Consider the following 18,266-nt stretch of genomic DNA (forward strand, 5'->3'; position numbering starts at 1 on the left):
CACCACGTGATTTATGCAATAATTGTTTGTTTGAAACTAAATTCTGCAATTTAGGCTAAAATTTTGTGATGCGTAATACGCAAAACAGATGCGATATGGTTGTCTGTTAATTTTGATCTTAAGTTTGATTTATTAATGCTCATTGTAGAAAATGTTTTTTCACAAATATGTAAGTACTTCCAAATAAAGAAGTTTCAATAAGATTTATTTTAAACTGTCATCAGTCTGCTTTGATTTGAAGCACAGAACAGATAATAAATAGAATTCCGATAGGCTATATTCAATACACTATATTTTGATGCAGGGTTTGAATGTATTTGTCCTACGAAAATGAAACACGCATTATGCACATGCAATAGTGTGCGTAATACACCAATATTAAATGAGAGTCAATGCATAAACTGAGAGCAGTTGTCAGTATTCGACGTATGTCATATTCTTGACACGTGTTTTAAGTTTATCCCGGATTATTCCTTACTCGAGATCGGTTACCTGTTACTCCTTACCCGTTAAGTATTTCTTTTTCCATTATTCTGAGTTCCCTGATTTGAAGCATTCTTACATAAAACAGTCAAATACAGTCATAAAGTAGTTTGTGATATACAAACGGAAGAAAATTAATACGTCTAATATTAAACATGTAATGGCTGCCATTCTAGATTCCATCTGTTGCTTCTAATTAGTGTTATCTTAATCGAAAACAATTTCATTATAAATCTAACTAAACATTCATTGCGACTTGACTTATCAACGAAAATGAGATACAGTATGGGTTTTAAAGTGTCCAGGCACCATTATTAGAAGATAAATTATTGAATATTCCACTATCTCAACAGCTCATAAAGCCATGTCTGTCACAAACTCGGATTCTTCACCGGTGGGTTTCTTTAAGCGCTTCTTCTTTATGTAGTGTTCGATTCGGTTCTCGAGGCTCTCTGTAGAATAAAATATCATCATGATTAAGTACATAATATTGTCATTTTATAATTGACTATGTAGCACTCTGCTTATGCTCAAATTACATTGGCAGATTGCATCTGGCCTGATCATCTGCCACGATTGCCAAAATCTATTATCTATGGTTTTTCGGGATTGTGAGCAAATTCGAACCAATCCTATTTCCATCTGCCACGATTCAAGAAGATTCAAGCGAAGATACAGTCAAACTTGGTTATCACAAGGAAGATGGGACCTGAATTTGCTTGTTATAAGCATTACTCGTTATATCAGAGAATAGGTATTTTTAAATGAGCGGTCACATAACACAAAAAGTCGCAATTCAAACAAAAATAGAACATAAAAAAATCTGAAAACCATTGTAAAAATCCCCGAAATAAGCATGGCATTCATAAACTACAAAAGATATTGTTTATTGTAATGAATGCTGGTAGGTACCTACTGACTTCAGCTTGGATTTTTTACATGAAATTTCAACCATATGTGTGGATACTTTTTCAATGTTGTCGGCGAAAACACCAATTAGGTACTTAGACACTTAACTAGTGTCATAAATGTAATCCGATCCCGGCGACATCGGTCTAGTTAAGGCTATACCTCAGTTGAGTCTTAAAAGATCGTGGCTAGGCGATGCGCGGATTGCGGGTGCAAATGACGCATGCCGACCAAAATATAATTTGTCATATAAACCAACATGCGTCCATTTAATGTTCTGTTTATTGTTCTAAATAATAATATATTCATTGACATGTTTTCTTTTTAAAGTAAATGGGTAACGTTTTTAGTCATCTTTACACGATTTAAGAATTAATACCCTCGTCGCCATCACAAAACAAACGGACGTGCAGTCACCTCGACGGTCGGTCTCCGATTGGCGAGTACTGCGAAATTTCGTTCCACATACTGTTCAAAATTATTTGCCGTTTCACTGATGTATCGCCTTAACTGCCCGGTCGGATTTTATTGCTTAGGGTCGAAAATCTTTTTAAACGATCAACACATTAACAGTTTTATGAAAGTTTTTGATGATATTTTTGCTCGGTATATCCGATAAGTAGTTCGTTATAAAAGTGAATAAATGTATGGAGAAAATCATGAACTAAAATTGTCAACGAATATTTCCTCATTACATCCGAGATCTCACTATGTCCGTGATCGTAATAACCGAGTTCGACTGTATTACTTGGAAGCTCTAATCTAGACACACCCGTTGTGGAGTGACATTAATGATTGATGTCGACGCGCTTCTTTCGGTAATCCTGCTTTGAAAAAAGAATCAAGTTGTTTGCACTTTTCAAGTCTGCTGTTTTTATATATTCAACTCTCTAAAATTACGAAAATGCGTGTTATATAGTTGAATTTCATATCTGACAAATAGTCAATAAATGTTATTAGATCGTCAAGATGCGATTGTATCACTGACCACTTTGTTTTTGGCGTGTTGTGTCTTCTTCCTCACTATTTTAACTTCCATCCTTATTTTCCAAGATCATAACTTCATGTGCTATTTCACTTTTAGTCATGATATGATACCCAGGGTTGAATTGAGTAATAAATACATCCATTCACTTTGAGTAAACAAATTGAACTGCTGTGCAGCTGTGTCAATTAGCGGCCAGCGTTGCAAACGCAAGTGCTACGTTCAGTCTACGAGCAGGACAGCATTAAACATTATATGCGAGAGGTATGACGTGATTATCATGCGCAGAACATTGTTTACAAGTGGTGACACTTGGATTTAAACACGTATAACATTATGTCATTATGTTTTTAACAATTTTCACATTTGACCGGATATTTTGTCCTGATAGGTCACACATGACAACATGGAATTAAGACATTATAAAATTTAATTAAACTTCGCATATAAAAAACCATAAAAGATAAAAATTAGATTTATTACATAGGTACCTTACTATGATTTAATTGCGTACAAAGTACAATTTGCCGATACAATATGGCAGGTCATTCCATACAAAAACATGATAAATATTAGAAAATGAAAGGAGCAAGGAATGAAACATACCACAAGTATTCCTTGTGAGTAGAGGCTGATAAATCTTTGCCTTGACTCCCTGCAACAAGCACTCGCTCTGCAGAAGGAATTCAATCGTGTCCCCGTTTCGCCTTATGCAGCCGTCGCTAGTCTCCGGTGGAACTGGCGTGCTGTTTCTTAGTCTATTGTCAATCTCCTTATTATACAGCGCTTCCAACTCCTCCACAATGTCTCTTATCATTGACGCCCTAAAATATAATACAATATAATATTGTGTCACCTATCAAAAAAATTTACAGTTACACATTAGTTAAAAGATGAAAGTGATAAGGAATCTCTGAGTCTGTATGTTGGCCAAATGTGACACTTCCCCCCTTTTAACACACAGCAACGCCCACGATGGCCGAACGGCTAACACGTCGGTTTATAATGTCGTAAGTCTCAGGTTCGAATCCTGGGTCTGGCAAATACACATATTCTTTTTCAAAGTGTGGACTAGAGGTGGGAAAACTGGTCGATTTTGAAGACTAAGTATACTTACTACCAGTATAAAAAAATACTTGGTATCACAACTTTTTCCATAATACTTACTAGTATTAACCCATAGCTTACGGGCCGCACAAAATTTTGTTTTTGCTAATTACTTTTCAAATGCAAATTAACACGTTAATTAAAAGGGCCCGTAAGCATTGTGTTAATTGGAATACTATATAGAGCGGTTGGCGTGCGTATGAAGTCTCATACTAAACTGGAAGTAAAACTTAACTCCATATTAGTATTTGAAATATCGGCTTCAATAGAATCGCTAAAAATACACTGAGCTGATCTTTTCGAAATGTCCCATTTATTATAAAATTTTAAACACATTTTAAATTTATGAGTTGTTTTTATGATATGTTATAATATTCATGTTAACATAAAATGAATAACAATGATTTTTTTTAATGTAAACTGCGTCACCTCAGTCACCTCACTGCATTTCCAAGGGAATAATATGCTGCTGCATAAAATTTATGACCCATTTGTTCATACATAAGATGATGTCATTCGCATGTATAGACTAATAAATTAAAATATAATTGTATTCAAGTGCTACCTCGCTCGTGCGCATTTAATGTCAATAGTATTGAAAGTCTACCAACTAGCCAGCGACTCGCGATGATATCATCACAAGTTTTTTAGAACAAGTTTATTGGGCCACACGCACTGAGTATGGGTAGTTTCATCCGATACTTGAGTACACAAACTGGTGACAGTATTTCCAATTCACCTCTAGTGTGGACCTAATAGGTTGAGCAAGTAGCTAAAATCCTTTTCTCGTAAAAACAAAAATCTGTTAATACAAACCTCCACCCTGTGGAGGCCCATAATAATATGATCTTTCTAGGATCGGACTCACCAAAAAAAAATTATATTGCCGTGATAAAAATCCGTGCTAAAACGGTTGGAGTAGAGCGCTGAACTGTATAGCGGCTTTCGCCTTATTACAGTAAAACCTCATTAATACGAATTCCATGGGACCGAAAATCGAAAAAAAATTCAAATTACGAATTACGAAATGTATGGGGAGAAAATATTAAAATTTTGAAAAAAATCTTTTTTTTTAATTTTCATTAATTTTGTTTCTGATCATAGATGTGCCTACCGAATTGGGTTATAAAATGTCAGGATTATTTTTATTACCATCATAAAATAAGTAAGTTTTGATGTTTTAAGAAAAGTCTGTCACAATTTTCAATGACTGGCTAATGAAATAGTGTACTTTACGATTTATTGAATATTTTTATATGCCAGGGACTCTGAAATCATTTCGAATTACGAAATTGAATTAAAGATATGGTTTTATATGACAATAATGTTCAAGGGACTTTTTTTCCGCGAAAATTTCGAATTACGGCGAATTTCGAATTATCAGTGTTCTTACTAACGAGTTCCCTGCTGCAAGTGCTCGGTGGAAAATTATCATGTGGATTTTTATCGATAAAATTCGCTACGTGTGAAATGGGGTTATAGAAGCAAAAACGGCATGAGAAGAGAAACAAAAAAAATGTTTAATTTTATCTCAGGATTCATAGAAAAATTATCACACACAATTGGACGCAGATGAAAAACTAATCTATTTATTCAACGAATAATTCACAAGATTCAACTAATTAAAATACAAAAGCCGATCGCCAATAGTAGCTCAATTTGGAAAGCGCTTCAGCATCGGCAGGAAAGTATATCGTCGTTGCGCCTTCAAAATCGGCTGTGTGTATTTTTCAAAACTTTACAGGAGAGGCTAAAAACAATGCGAATTACAATGCCTGTCACCTACAACATCGATATATTTTTTAAAGCAATTCCAGAATACATTTTATCATAATCATTATATTGTTTCCTTAGTATAGAAGGAATTATTATCAAATTTTTGGTGCAACAAACCTATTTTGTGAAATTTATGCACATAGCCGATTTTGAAGGCGCAACGACGATATGTAAAATCAACACCGTAAACAGTTTATTGGCTTTTGCCAAAAATTTGTTGAAGTGGAATAAGTTCACTTTGAAAATGCACGCCTCAATTATTGTTTTGTAATATCATTGTGATTATATATATTATTTTATATCACACTGGGTACATAATAGTTTTTTGGATAAGCTTGTGAAACCATCTCAAAATATGTAACATGCAAAATTGCCAATATAAAATGATGTGATACTCACTGAATAGCCGTCCTGGACCACTGTGATTGGAAACACTTTATAATAGCTGTCAATTCTTCTAGATCCACGAACCACCAATCTACTTTATTCGGATCAAACACGTTTGCCGTAGCCCGTTCTGTATAATCCGACAGAGACATAATTCCTTCGCTCTCATTGGCTATTCTATCGGCAGCAGAAAAACTATTAATAGCATTCCCTGGAACTTCTTTTTTAACAATACTTTCGATATCCTCGTCTGAATCATCCATTTTTTTACGTTTTAATTTATTAACTTTCGTCTCTACATACGGAGCTTGCTTTTCTTTAGAATAATCCATATCGATTTGTGAATTATTACCATCATTCAAAACATGCTGATTTCTGTTCGAACAGTTTGTAGATGGAGAATTATTTTCAAGGTGTGATATTTTATTACATATTGAAAATTGTGAGCTGTCAGTGTTTTCATTAATTGTGCCATTTTGCATATTCGACGAGTTAAGTTGTTTGTCATGTAAATTAATATTTACATTCTGGTCGTTGGAAACGTGATTCTCTGTGGTTATTTCATTTATGGCAGTTATTTGAACATTTTTTATTGGTTTATTTATTGGTATTTCAGGATCGTCTTTCAGTTCAAAGTCTTCTAATATTTCATAGGCACAATGGAATAGATTCAATGGAGCCTCAACGGCCATATTGTATTGTGGTTTTCTGGAAATAAATTGAAATAAATGTCAACGAATTTGCAGTTTATAACATTAATAAAATTCTACATTTTATGACATTTATATAATCTCTATTATAGTCGACAGCTGGCAAAATTTAAATACATACATAATACTTTCATAAGAGATTCAACAATTACTTGATTTATAAAAAAAAATATTTTAACAAATTTATATAATAATATGCATAAATCATATGCTAAGACAGTGTTTTTGATTTTAGTGAAATGAGAACCTATGTTTTAAACAACCGTTTCACTTATATTATGTACGAGGATAGTCCGTAAAATAAGGTCTCCAATTTTTTATCACAAAGAAAAACACGTTTATTTGCAATGAATTATGTACATTGCTGGAAAGCCTGGATTTTCTACTATTTTTCTACATAATCACCATTGCGATCAATGCATTTTTCTTATACCCGTGTCATAGAACTCTCCCGCCGCGGCGTGCAGGTAGCGTATGACCTCTTCTTTCAACTCCTCGTCGGTCCTGAAATTTGTCCCACCCAGGTGTGACTTCAACGCAGGAAAGAGATGATAATCACTTGGTGCTAGGTCCGGGCTGTAAGGGGTGTGTGACGTTATTCCATCCAAATTGGTTGATGAGGTTTCAACTCGTTGCCATTGGTGATCTTCGGTGAGCATTTTGGGGACCCACCTTGCGATAATGCAAATGTTCTATCAAAATCTTGTCAATAGTAGTCTTACTGACATCAGGGATCAATTTGCACAGCTCCCGAATCGTCACCCATCGATCTTCAAGCATTACCCTCTCCACTTTTGCAATCGTTTCGTCCGAAACCGATGGCCGTCTGGCACGCTGTTCATCATGGATGTCTGTACATCCGTTTTTAAACTCTGCACCATTTTCGCACGTTTTTGATGTCCATACACTTCACATAACTGTCAGATAAATTTCTATAGGTGTAGTGTCCTTAGCATACAAAATACGAATAAGAGAACGTAACTCACACCTGGCAGTAGCAGCGGGGGGAAGCTCCAACGCGAACGGCTACCTAACCAAGACTAAGCGTCGTAGACAGCTCAGACTGGTGTGGATTTGTAGGCAGGGAACCAAGCTACACAACAGTGTTGCTGGATCGTTCCTCGCGACTCCAGCGCTGTGGAGACCTTATTTTACGGACAACCCTCGTATAAATTCATATTATATACGGATCTCTAAATCTACACTGTCTATTTAGAGATTATGAGAAAAAATCCTATAATTTTACACAATATAAGAGAAAAGGTAGTTTAAAACTTGGGTTCTCATTTCACCGAAAACACTGTCTTTTTACTTAGCAGGCAGCATAGTACCTAGGGTTGGCTTCAACGTCTAGCAGTTCTTTGATGATGTTAGGACTTTCACTTCCACTGCCCACAAGGAACAGGAGACCAGCCATACACCGGATTTGGTGCCACAGAAAAGCATTTGCAGTCACTTGAAGATAGTGCATACTGTAACCTATTAAAATTTAAACAAAAAACAAAAATATTTATTATCCATATATCGGTAAGTACACAATACTATTATAACTTGTATGATTTCAAATCCTTTTTATTTATATCAATTCGAGCTTTGGTTTGGTCATTTTTGTACATTGTACCATTAATCAATACAATAGGAAGATTAAATGAATTTATACCTTTGTCATTTAGCTCGTTTCCCACACTGACGACACTAGCCGAATGAATGTATCGATAGTAGGAAGTTACTCCGTTAGCAACGTCCATCTTGCACAGATTCCTGAAGTCGTGCGAGCCTTTCAGATGTCGACAAGCTTCTGACATAGCTTGAAGATTTAGGCACCCTCGTGGAAACCAATACTTGTAAGTACGGCGTTTGCAGTCGAATCTGGAAAAAGGACAATTTATACACATGTAATCAATATAATCATGTGTAATATTAACATACTGAGCTCATTTCTGACACGAGTTTAGATTGTGTTTGCGCAAAATAGATAATATGCGTCTGTATAATATGTGACACATGTTTATATCAGATATTTTATATTTATGCAGTCCTTTTAAATTTGCCTTAAACCAAAGTCTGACAGCTGATGTATTTAGTAATTACTTATTCCTAAATAATTGTTACTAACATTAGGTAGAACTAACAACAGTTAACTAAGGAAAACATTAGCCTCAATTACATTGAGCTTCTTTACGAGCTGTTTATTGGCGAATTTACAATCTGCCTGTAAAGTCGCCCAGTGTAATCATCGAATAAGCTAATAAGCAGGTTGTAAGCACTCCACCGAGAAAAGTTGAAAGCCGGTCAACTTTACACGCTACACGCCGGCGTGTGGGCCTACTGCGTCTGCGCAGTAGAGCGCAGTACCAACCTCCCGGTAAAAAAACGAACTACGTTCCCTCAAAATAGTCGCTGGCTTGTGGCTTCTCAGCGAATGGAAAGTTTTGTGTGTAATCATCAAATCGCAGTAGCTGAATCGCCCGCTTTATAATTCGCGAATAAACAGCTCGTAAAGAAGCTCGATGTAATTGAGGCTTTTATTTCAAAAACCATTACACATAATCGAATTTCAACATGTGATTTAATCTTTAACTTGTTGAGATTGAGGGTGAATTGAATTATTGTTACCAATACTATTTCTGACTGCATATTGCATCGATTTTCCTTGCTCGGCATCGCTTCAACTATGTAATATTTTCTGTAAAAACTATCAAGCTTATTGCGACCCCAAAGAGTATGAATGCGTTCATATTGCGATGGACTGTAAATAATATTTTTTTTACTGCACTTGTATTGACATGTGCCATGAATCGTCATGAGTGGAATCACGAACATACAATTTTTCTCGCTCGCTCTCATAAAATAAAGTTACGTTACGAGTGAAACAAAAGAAAGTAGATTCTTTTTTGCAACACAGGAGAAAATGAATGCTATTTTACAACGTTTTTCTTAGGTCGTATTCTTATTTGTCCGGTGGTTGTTTATCCAGTACAAATCTTGCAATTCATTTTTAACTAACTTCCCGACTAGCTAGACATTTGAAACTTTTAGATTACATCAGAACAAGACGCCAATGCATTTTTTAAATACTTTTAGCCATTTTTAAGTAGAATTGAATTCATTTTCAGTTAATTCTATTTTGTATGAAAAGTTATTTCGGAAGAAATCCGTAATCCAATCCACTGTTATTGGTTGCTAGGGGTCTGGGGTCCTAGCAACTAAATTATTAATATATACGTGTGTTACTATGGAAATCAATATGAAATGTCAAAATAACATTTCAGTATTATTTCTATCAAGTACAAATTTTTTTGATTGTTTAAGCTAGTCAAGTCAAGTTTATAAAAAGTTCTTTTTATCTTGTAATTATTTTTAGTTTATTGCAAAGATATATAACTTTTATTTCATGTATGATATTAATTATTTTGTTATTTTAGTTTATTAATAAAATGTTCAATGATTGTTATTTTTAAGTCCCCCGTTGATCGGGAAATTTTGCTAATTGCGACAATGTCATAACAGTATCCCTCCAACAAGTAAATAAAAATAAAAGTCAACTACATACCGTTTCACTCCTAACTAATAAAAACCAACAGATTATTTCTGTCAGACGAGGAAATGAACTTACACCCGCAGTTTCAGGAAACGGGCACTCTACCTATTTAACCACAATGACTCTGAATGCTAGTTCAATTAATAAAGTTTTGGTTTGTTTGCAAATCTCAAATGACCACATAAAATGTAAATGTATCTACTTGTGGCACGAGTACTACACAAGACTAGTAGCAAATAATATTGTTTTAAAATGTTTACAATTCCATCATATTGTGTCCACTGGTGATGATCATAACTCAACATTTAGAACCGGTTGCACGATTTATTGCTACCAGTGAGATAAAGAAATGTGTCCTGTTATAGGTAAACAGAACAAAACACCATTTGACTCTTTAAATTACTATAATCAAAACAAGCATTGAAATTCACCTGGCGCTGTACGGTTCGATGCTTTTATCATCAGTTTCTGGGACTGGAGGAATCGGCAACCAGGCAATGGCTCGAATGTCTTCGGGAAGTAGTCTGTTGAGCATTTTACAATAGTCAAGTTCCTCTGATCTGCAACTATCTTTTGTAGACAATTGCTCAGCGGTGAGACGACTTCGGACATCTATGGATATAACCTAGAAAACAACGATGAATTCAAATTATTATGAAAATCAGTTAGGTATTATGTACTTCATTCAAGAAACTGAAATGATGAAGTCATCAAGTATCTATTTATCATTGACCTGATTATTCAGTTGGTTTTTATTTCCTTTATTGTCTTCTATTTATCGTAGTATCGAGTTCCCAAGTAGACGTCAACAGTTTGTAATCGATGCAATCACAAAGAGGTGTTTCACATGGCTGGGACATGTATCCATCATTGTGGCTGACCCTCCTCACTCTGTTATAATCAACTATAACTGTGCAAAGCTAAAATGCCATGTGATGCATGAGCGAGGGAAGAGGCGCCACCTTGTGCTTGCTCTATGCATACAATTGGAGCATGCTACGGTGAAGTAAATAAGTATTCATTGTCAGGCTCCACTAGTTGGTGGTCATGGCTGCTCTGGCATCCGCAGTAACCCAATAAAATTACTGGAATTACTGCTTACCGATTAAATTGCGTCGGCTTGGTTTGTTATCCATAACTCTCCTATGTAATTAAACAGTGTGGCCAGTCCATCTATCTCATCTAGGTGAATTCTTATATTGGTATTTTATAATATCTTTATATACCTGTCCACTTCCACTGACTCCTTTATCAGTCCTGCCGCATCTGTGATAAGTAGACTTCTCACGGCATTGGATCAGACAGCTCTTAATCAGTGCCGAAAAAAGGTAAGCCTCGATGGTTTCCGACGAGTCCTCTTGAACCGCAAGACCATTGTACCGCACACCAAGATAAGCAACCCTCAACAATATTCTACGGGTTTCACATCTGGAAAATTTCGGAAATATATTGGAAAAATATAAAAAATATTGGAAAATATGATAATTATTTTTTTTAAATTATGGTCGAATCAATTCGAATATTCTTTTAAAAATTTAGAACACTAGGAACAAATAAAAAGATTATTCTTAGGTATTATAAGTGGCCTCGTCATTATAGCAACTGGACGCGTGCATGGGTTTACTACCAGCATTATCATGCGAATTAAGTTTTCATAACAATTTACATACAAAAATGCTGATCAATCCCACCAATCTCATTTTTCAAGCGTTAGTGAGACGTGTTTGTTATTGTTGTGTGCATGTTTCGTGTGCTATGCTGTGTGGTGTTTATATTTTTTGCACCAGGGTTTTTGCCACTATCGTTTTACCGCACATGTGCACATGTTGAGCAAGAAATTAAGAAGCCGCTAAAAATGTTTAATCAGTGATTGCGCTGTTGCAATTTGCACGATAAGAAATGTTCACATTTGCCTTTTATTTATGTCAAATATCGAGTGGCAAGTAGTAACCTATTTTTTTTAATACATACTACAATGACATGACTAATAAAATTGTAGGTTATGTTGATACATTCAATTCTTGTTTGAAGTTTCCATACAAAATTTAGCGCATCTCGAGGTTCGGGTGGAAAAACCATAGATACGCCAGCACGAACTTGACCCGAATTTGACTGAGTTACGCAAATAAGAGACGTATTTCACACGACATATCTACCAACTTAAATTCACACCGTATTACGAATTTACTAATTATTGCAGATAACTTGCTGTGTTAATTTAGACTAATAAAAATAACGGAAACGTGCTAAAGTATTAACTGTTTGAATAGTAGGTAGATAATATTATGTTTTCTGAGGTATTTCAAAATTGTTTATTTTCAATAAAAAGAAATTATGATTCTTAAATCTTGTGTACATTCAGTAATGAATAAAAAAATAATAATTTTATAGGTAAATGAATATGTTATAAATGTGCATACGAATTTCATGGGTTATCTCATCCGACTTTAAAATGAAATTACTAGCCACTGTCGATTGATTTGCATAATTTAAAAATTAAACATACAGTGACATCTGTTTGAATAATTATGAAATACTAAGCTGGAAATTATTGGTATTACAGCGATTTTAGTAAGAGCTTCGCTCTACATTCAACATGTGTCGTTAAAAATCTGCGGCTTGTCAGATATTGTCATAGGCATAGAAAAGGTCTAAATGTCATCATGTTGTGAATGTATTGAGTTAACAATTTGTAGTTTAGGTATAGGTACCTATTACATATTGAGATAAAATAGATATACTAAAGATTGATATGGTTATTTTCACATCTTCCTTTCCTCCATTTTACTTATATTATAGCATGTAAAAAAAACATTATAATAAATAAGTAGGTTGTCACTTTACTTGGAAAAGTCGAAATCCCTGTCTCTTTTCCTTTTTTTGGTTTTCCCAGTTTTCTTTTGATGGTTATTTCTTAAGATTATATTTTTCAATTGAACAGTGTGCGACTGTAATTGAATAATTGTATCAGCCAAATCCTAAAACAAAATAAACCATCATGGTAAAGTATACCGGAGTATTAAGAGCATACTTCAGTGATACGGCAAATAATTTTCAACTATAGGTGCGACGAAATTTTGGACTCTCTGGCAATCGGAGAGCGAAAGTCGAGCAGTGAACACGTCAATTTGTTGTGTGATCGCGACGGGGGTATTAATTCTTAAATCGTGTAAAGATGACAAAAAAACGTTACCCATTTACATGAAAAAGAAAACATGTCAATGAATACATTATTATTGTTACTAATAGAATAATAAACAGAACATTAAATGGACGCATGTTGAACTTTTATGACAAATTATGTTTTCTTCTGCTGGTGTCGTTTGCACAATCTTCGCGTCGCGTAGTCACGATCGTTTTAGACAGTGCCCCAGCTGAAGTATAGCATAAGGGTGTCCACTAGCCACTGAATAATCCATATTATGTTGATAATATCAATGTAAGAATTTAAGCAAACGCTATGATGTTTCAAACAATCATTTTTGGTATGTTAATTCCGAACTAAAGGTATTTTTTTTTTATTATGTATTACTTTCATAATAGTCTATTGATTGTAATGATTTATTTTTCGAGTGCAAGTTTTTAGTAATATGCTTCAAATTATAGTATAAAGCCATTAATAAAATGAACGTGTTGCTAGGGAACATGAAAATAATGGGGACCTTTTGGGGTTTAATTAAAATTTTTGAGAGGTACAGGATAAACTTAAACATGTGTTGAAGAATATTGTATCTTCAATAGTTACTTCAGTATGATAATATGCATTAAAGTTTGTCACAGAAACAAAATACGCCTTCAATATTGGTAACATTTGAGAACATTCTTTGGCTTTGTATTTCTGACCGCAGTGGCGAAAGGTGAAGGTAGGCTGTTAACACATTGATCGCCAACTAGTTTTACATAAAATAGTTAAAAAATGATTATTTGTTTCTAAGGTATTATTTGATAGGTTATGAAAGAATATAATGTTTTTTTTCATTTTGATGATTTTTTTACGTAAATATTGGTTTTTATGAAGTGCCGGCCATATGTGTCCGTCGCGGCGCCAACAAGTTCATTTATTATATTGCGCTAGGCCGGCCATTTCGCCGGTCACCTGTCCATATGTGTTGACGAGAGCATGGTGCCATTTCGAGGTTGAATTATATTTAGATTTAGATAGTATAATAAAGAGAAAAGGCACAAATACGGAATAAAAGTTTTCAAATTGGGTAGTATAATACCTGGATACACATAAACTGGAAATATACGTATAAATACATTATAATCATTTTTATAATTCTATTTTTTTATTATTTACATAATTTTTATAACTAACATTTTTATAATCTATTTAATTTTTATTTTTATATCAATAAAAACACATTTACAATTTAAAAGGAAAACTTTTTTTTCATTATGTACATTCTTTACATTAGTGAGCCTATATTTTCAGGCCAAGTGGCAGCAATATACAGAAGGGCCATGCCGGTCACCGCGTGTCGAAAAATTCACTGTGCGCGTGCCCGCCGGCACTGTAGAACAACTCTAAGGCAGGTCTTCTTTGCCGGTCACCGGTGACCCCCATGGCCCCCGTAACGTAATCCAATGCCGGTCACCGGTGACCCCCATGGCGATCAACGTGTTAAGATTCAACATACCTAAATAATGCATGCTATACTTTGTCAGTCAAACGTATTTGTTTTCATTGAACGAAGACTACAATGTGTACATAGTGTTTGCTAGTTTTTAAAATTCAATAAACCCTGCCTAATCCAAGCCATAGTAGATAATTGTCAAGAAAAAATTGTCCATCTATAAAATATCTAAATTTAGGTGATTAAACCATACATAATAATATATAATTTTAGATATTTTATTGATAGAAGAATATTTTTTAAGATCGCAGGGTTTACTGAATTTAAAAAAACTAACCAACACCATTTGCGAATAATTGTATTCTTAGTTCAACGAAAACAAATAAATATGACTGAAAAAGTGTGCACCATTTTGTCGGATTGCCCATAGCATACCTACACTATTATGGTTTGGTTAGGCTGGGTATAATCGAATTTTAAAAACTACCCAGCACCATCTGCAAATAATTATATTCTTAATTCAATGAAAACAAATAAGTATGACTGACAAAGTTTAGTGTGCACTATTTATGTTGAATCTTAACAGCCTACTTCCAAACCTCGCCGCTGCTTTCAATATTTGGTAATATTTGAGAACATTCAGGCGGGCATTGTATTCCTGACCATCATTAAGTCGTAAACCAATATTAGCTTCAAAGCTTTAGTCCATGGAGACTGGCTTTCTCATTTCTTTCTTATTAATCTGTTCTGGTGCGTGTTGCCATTTTGGCGGACTTGCTTCGATTGCATAATTACAATCATTTAACGAAAAAAGAAATGTCATATACTTATACACATGTGGTATTCTTTTGTCCGATAGAGGATAGGTATTACAGTTGAGATACGGTAATAGTTGTTCGTGATGATGGGGGAGGCGAGAATTTATTTACTGATTAAAATGTGTCTTTCTTTCACGGAAACTTATAATCGAGTGAAATGTCCAATCGATTCTGACCCGCTATTTATACATATTTACACTATGAAATAATATTTAAAAAATTATGATGAAATAATTAACATTAATTCGTAATGTTATGAAATTGCAGATCCGCTATCTCATAACATTACGAAATCATATTATATATAGGTACTGACTGATTGTACGTGAAAAATTAATATTTGATAAATAAAAGGTGCCGATGGAGTGAAGTCCAACGTGAAGTGCGATCGAAAAGCGATTGCGATCCAAATAGATTTTCAGTTTGCACAGGATTACAATGAGGTCATTGTATACTACTTAAACCGTGGTCGAATGTTCCTGTAGTGGCGTTTTGTTTAGAATTTTTTACACACTTTTAGATCGGCGCACGAAACGAAGGACTCTAGAAACAAAAACGCCAGTTTCTGTTTTATAACAATGTTGGCAAGTTAATTTTTAACAATTTTACAGTTAACATATTTAATGAATCGCCAAAATTTTACAAAAATACAAACTGCCGCGTTTATTTCTAAACCACTCAAATACATTGAAAACAATAAAAAAAAAACATCAGCCGGTTATTTTGGCTGACGCATTGTTCGCTCAATGTGTAAAGCCATAAACTGTGACATTTATATTTCTTTATCGATATTAAATCATTCTAGCTGTTCAAAAACTTTTTTAAGAAATAGTATAATAAACAAAGACATATTTAATTTACTTTCTGAGAAGTCGGTAAGTGAACACCTCAGCCTTCGGTGATTGAGGTAATCATGAAAAGACGCTTTACGACAGTAGGAAAAGTGTGACACGTCGTACCCTTATGGCACAGCCTCAAGGGTTCCGTCGCCATGGCCGGCCCTCCCTCACCCTGCAGCGGTGCCACAAAAGCGACCTACGTGCTACCAGAAAATGCTTTTCTGAAGACCACCGGCCGCCACTGATTGTCACCAACATACTTTAATTTTATAATAGAAGCTCACAAAATAGTCATTTTACATAACAACTTAAGGAATAACGAATGGTACATTCTTAAATCTTATGTAGCATCATTGCCTTCTACATCTTCGCAAATATAGAAGGTATGTAAAGGTATCACTCATTGAATAAAAAAATAATTTAGGGAATTCAAGGCATGTTGAAAATTGTTTTTCTAAGGCGATTATAAAGACGATTTCTGCCTGCATTTAAAATGTATAGATTCACACATGTACATAGAAAAAGCATTTAACATACAAAGTGACCCTTGATAGCGCAATGATGTCACAATAAACATAAATACATAATCTAATGATTCACATGTCGGTTTTGTGCAGTCAAACGAATAAGTGTCAATGAGATGATTAATCAAAGTCTAAATACCTCCTTGCTGAGTTGAAGAAGTTCATCCCTTCTTAAATATTTGTTTTTATGTCGGTCAACAGTTAACTTGCTCATATTGTTCTTAGTTTTTAATTATTTCAAACGATGAAATTCGTCATATTGACATTACCGCTTCACGTGTGAACTGACGTTTAAAACTTTTTATTTTTTCGAAAAGGCTGTTGAGTGCACATTGTATTTAAACAGTCTATCATTGCCGTGTTAAATAATGTATATCGTGGATACTTGGTTTATTGATGTAAAATAATAGAAATATTATTAATCGGTGTACCTACCTATGTACCTAAAGCATCTTTTATTTTTATGATATTTTTTCTATTCAGTAGGTAATAAAAAAAAAATCATTACATACGATAAGAATTAATACTACAAAAATAAATGAACCAACATAACAAATTAATGTTTTTATGTATTTAAGCATGGTCCAAACCCAAAGAGATTGGACTCCTCCCCCAGAGGTAGCACACAAATGTCAGTGTGTACTCGTTTTGTGAGAGAAAGTGTTACTTCTCTGAAATTAGGTACACTTTGCTGCAAATGGGCCATACTTGGACATAAAAACGCCCCACTGAGTATTTTTTTTTTATCAACACAAGCTTACAACCAATTTATGATAAACGTATTTTCATTATAAAAAGTTCCCGCAACGAAAAATTATACACAAATCAATTAATAGCAAATGGTTAAATATTGGAATAAGAAATATGGTCTTGTTTTTACATATTGTTCTATATAAAATAACATAGCATTATTGTTTAGATAAAACGTTTAAATAAAAAACACAAATAATTACAGTTAATTACAAACAAAAAAAAATAAATATTATATTACCTACCTATTTACACATGTGTATTTTGAAAATATTTTATGAAATAAAAATATAACATGGGTTCGTTTTTGCCATATTGTGTATAAAATTACTTGTTTATACAAACCTATTAGAGACAAAATATAGGTAGGTATGTTGAAAATTTGATTATATAGTTAATTACAATATTTTATCTATTTTACTCACTTTTTTAACTCTCATTTAACTTTAACACTCATTTAACGTCACTTTCCGAGAAATGCTTCCCACACAGTAATGAATATTTAGATGGCACCCAGCTCTCCCGCCCGACTCCATCAATCCACAATTTCCGAAGAACTTCATTTTTCGGAAATCTGAAATAGTTTAATTTATACCTATAACATTATAAAATTACTACATATACTCCATTACATACTTCATATAAATACAATTTTTTGTTTGGTATTCTTAAATATATATTTAACTCTGAAATGAAATATAAAATTTATGTAAATAATGAATGTCATTAACTAGCACTAACAGTTTTTACTTTGAAAAAGACATCGTATATTTTGGGTTCAAAATAATATTATGCATACGGCCCTGGATTTTTCGCAATAAACAACCATTTGACGTTTGATGTACAAGTTTTGAATTGTT

At 34.0% G+C, this 18,266-nt stretch overlaps 1 protein-coding gene across 3 annotated transcripts; it reads right to left on the reverse strand.

Moving 5' to 3' along the window:
- LOC147065094 (uncharacterized) lies at positions 1–16,937 on the reverse strand. 3 transcript variants are annotated; one of them, XM_085956626.1, is made up of 9 exons: positions 16,796–16,937; positions 12,743–12,876; positions 11,125–11,326; positions 10,330–10,523; positions 8,018–8,226; positions 7,689–7,836; positions 5,660–6,355; positions 2,984–3,201; positions 1–935 (listed from the first exon to the last, which is right to left on the reverse strand). In XM_085956626.1, the coding sequence occupies exons 1-9, from the start codon at positions 16,868–16,870 to the stop codon at positions 838–840; spliced, it is 1,974 nt and encodes a 657-aa protein (XP_085812752.1). In that variant the 5' UTR covers positions 16,871–16,937; the 3' UTR covers positions 1–837. The 3 variants fall into 3 exon arrangements, 2 of the variants coding, with proteins under 2 accessions (XP_085812752.1, XP_085812753.1); XM_085956627.1 differs by lacking the exon at positions 1–935 and adding an exon at positions 2,569–2,604; XR_015071755.1 differs by lacking the exons at positions 1–935; positions 2,984–3,201 and adding an exon at positions 4,565–5,189 and having other exon boundaries at positions 5,511–6,355.
- Positions 16,938–18,266: the final 1,329 nt, after the last annotated feature.

The sequence above is a fragment of the Rhyacophila brunnea genome, unplaced genomic scaffold (assembly GCF_057557595.1).
Source record: "Rhyacophila brunnea isolate RB1 unplaced genomic scaffold, BYU_Rbru_1.0 scaffold_6, whole genome shotgun sequence".
NCBI lineage: Eukaryota > Metazoa > Arthropoda > Insecta > Trichoptera > Rhyacophilidae > Rhyacophila > Rhyacophila brunnea.

Bases quoted from the DNA above. Each gene is read 5' to 3' on its own strand.
- LOC147065094 (XM_085956626.1), bottom strand. From the start codon at position 16,870: ATGAGCAAGTTAACTGTTGACCGACATAAAAACAAATATTTAAGAAGG. The intron at 8,227-10,329 runs GTGAATTTCAAT...TCCTTTTTCCAG, and splicing joins ATCGAACCGTACAGCGCCAG to ATTCGACTGCAAACGCCGTA. The intron at 3,202-5,659 runs GTGAGTATCACA...ATTATATTTTAG, and splicing joins TGGTCCAGGACGGCTATTCA to GGCGTCAATGATAAGAGACA.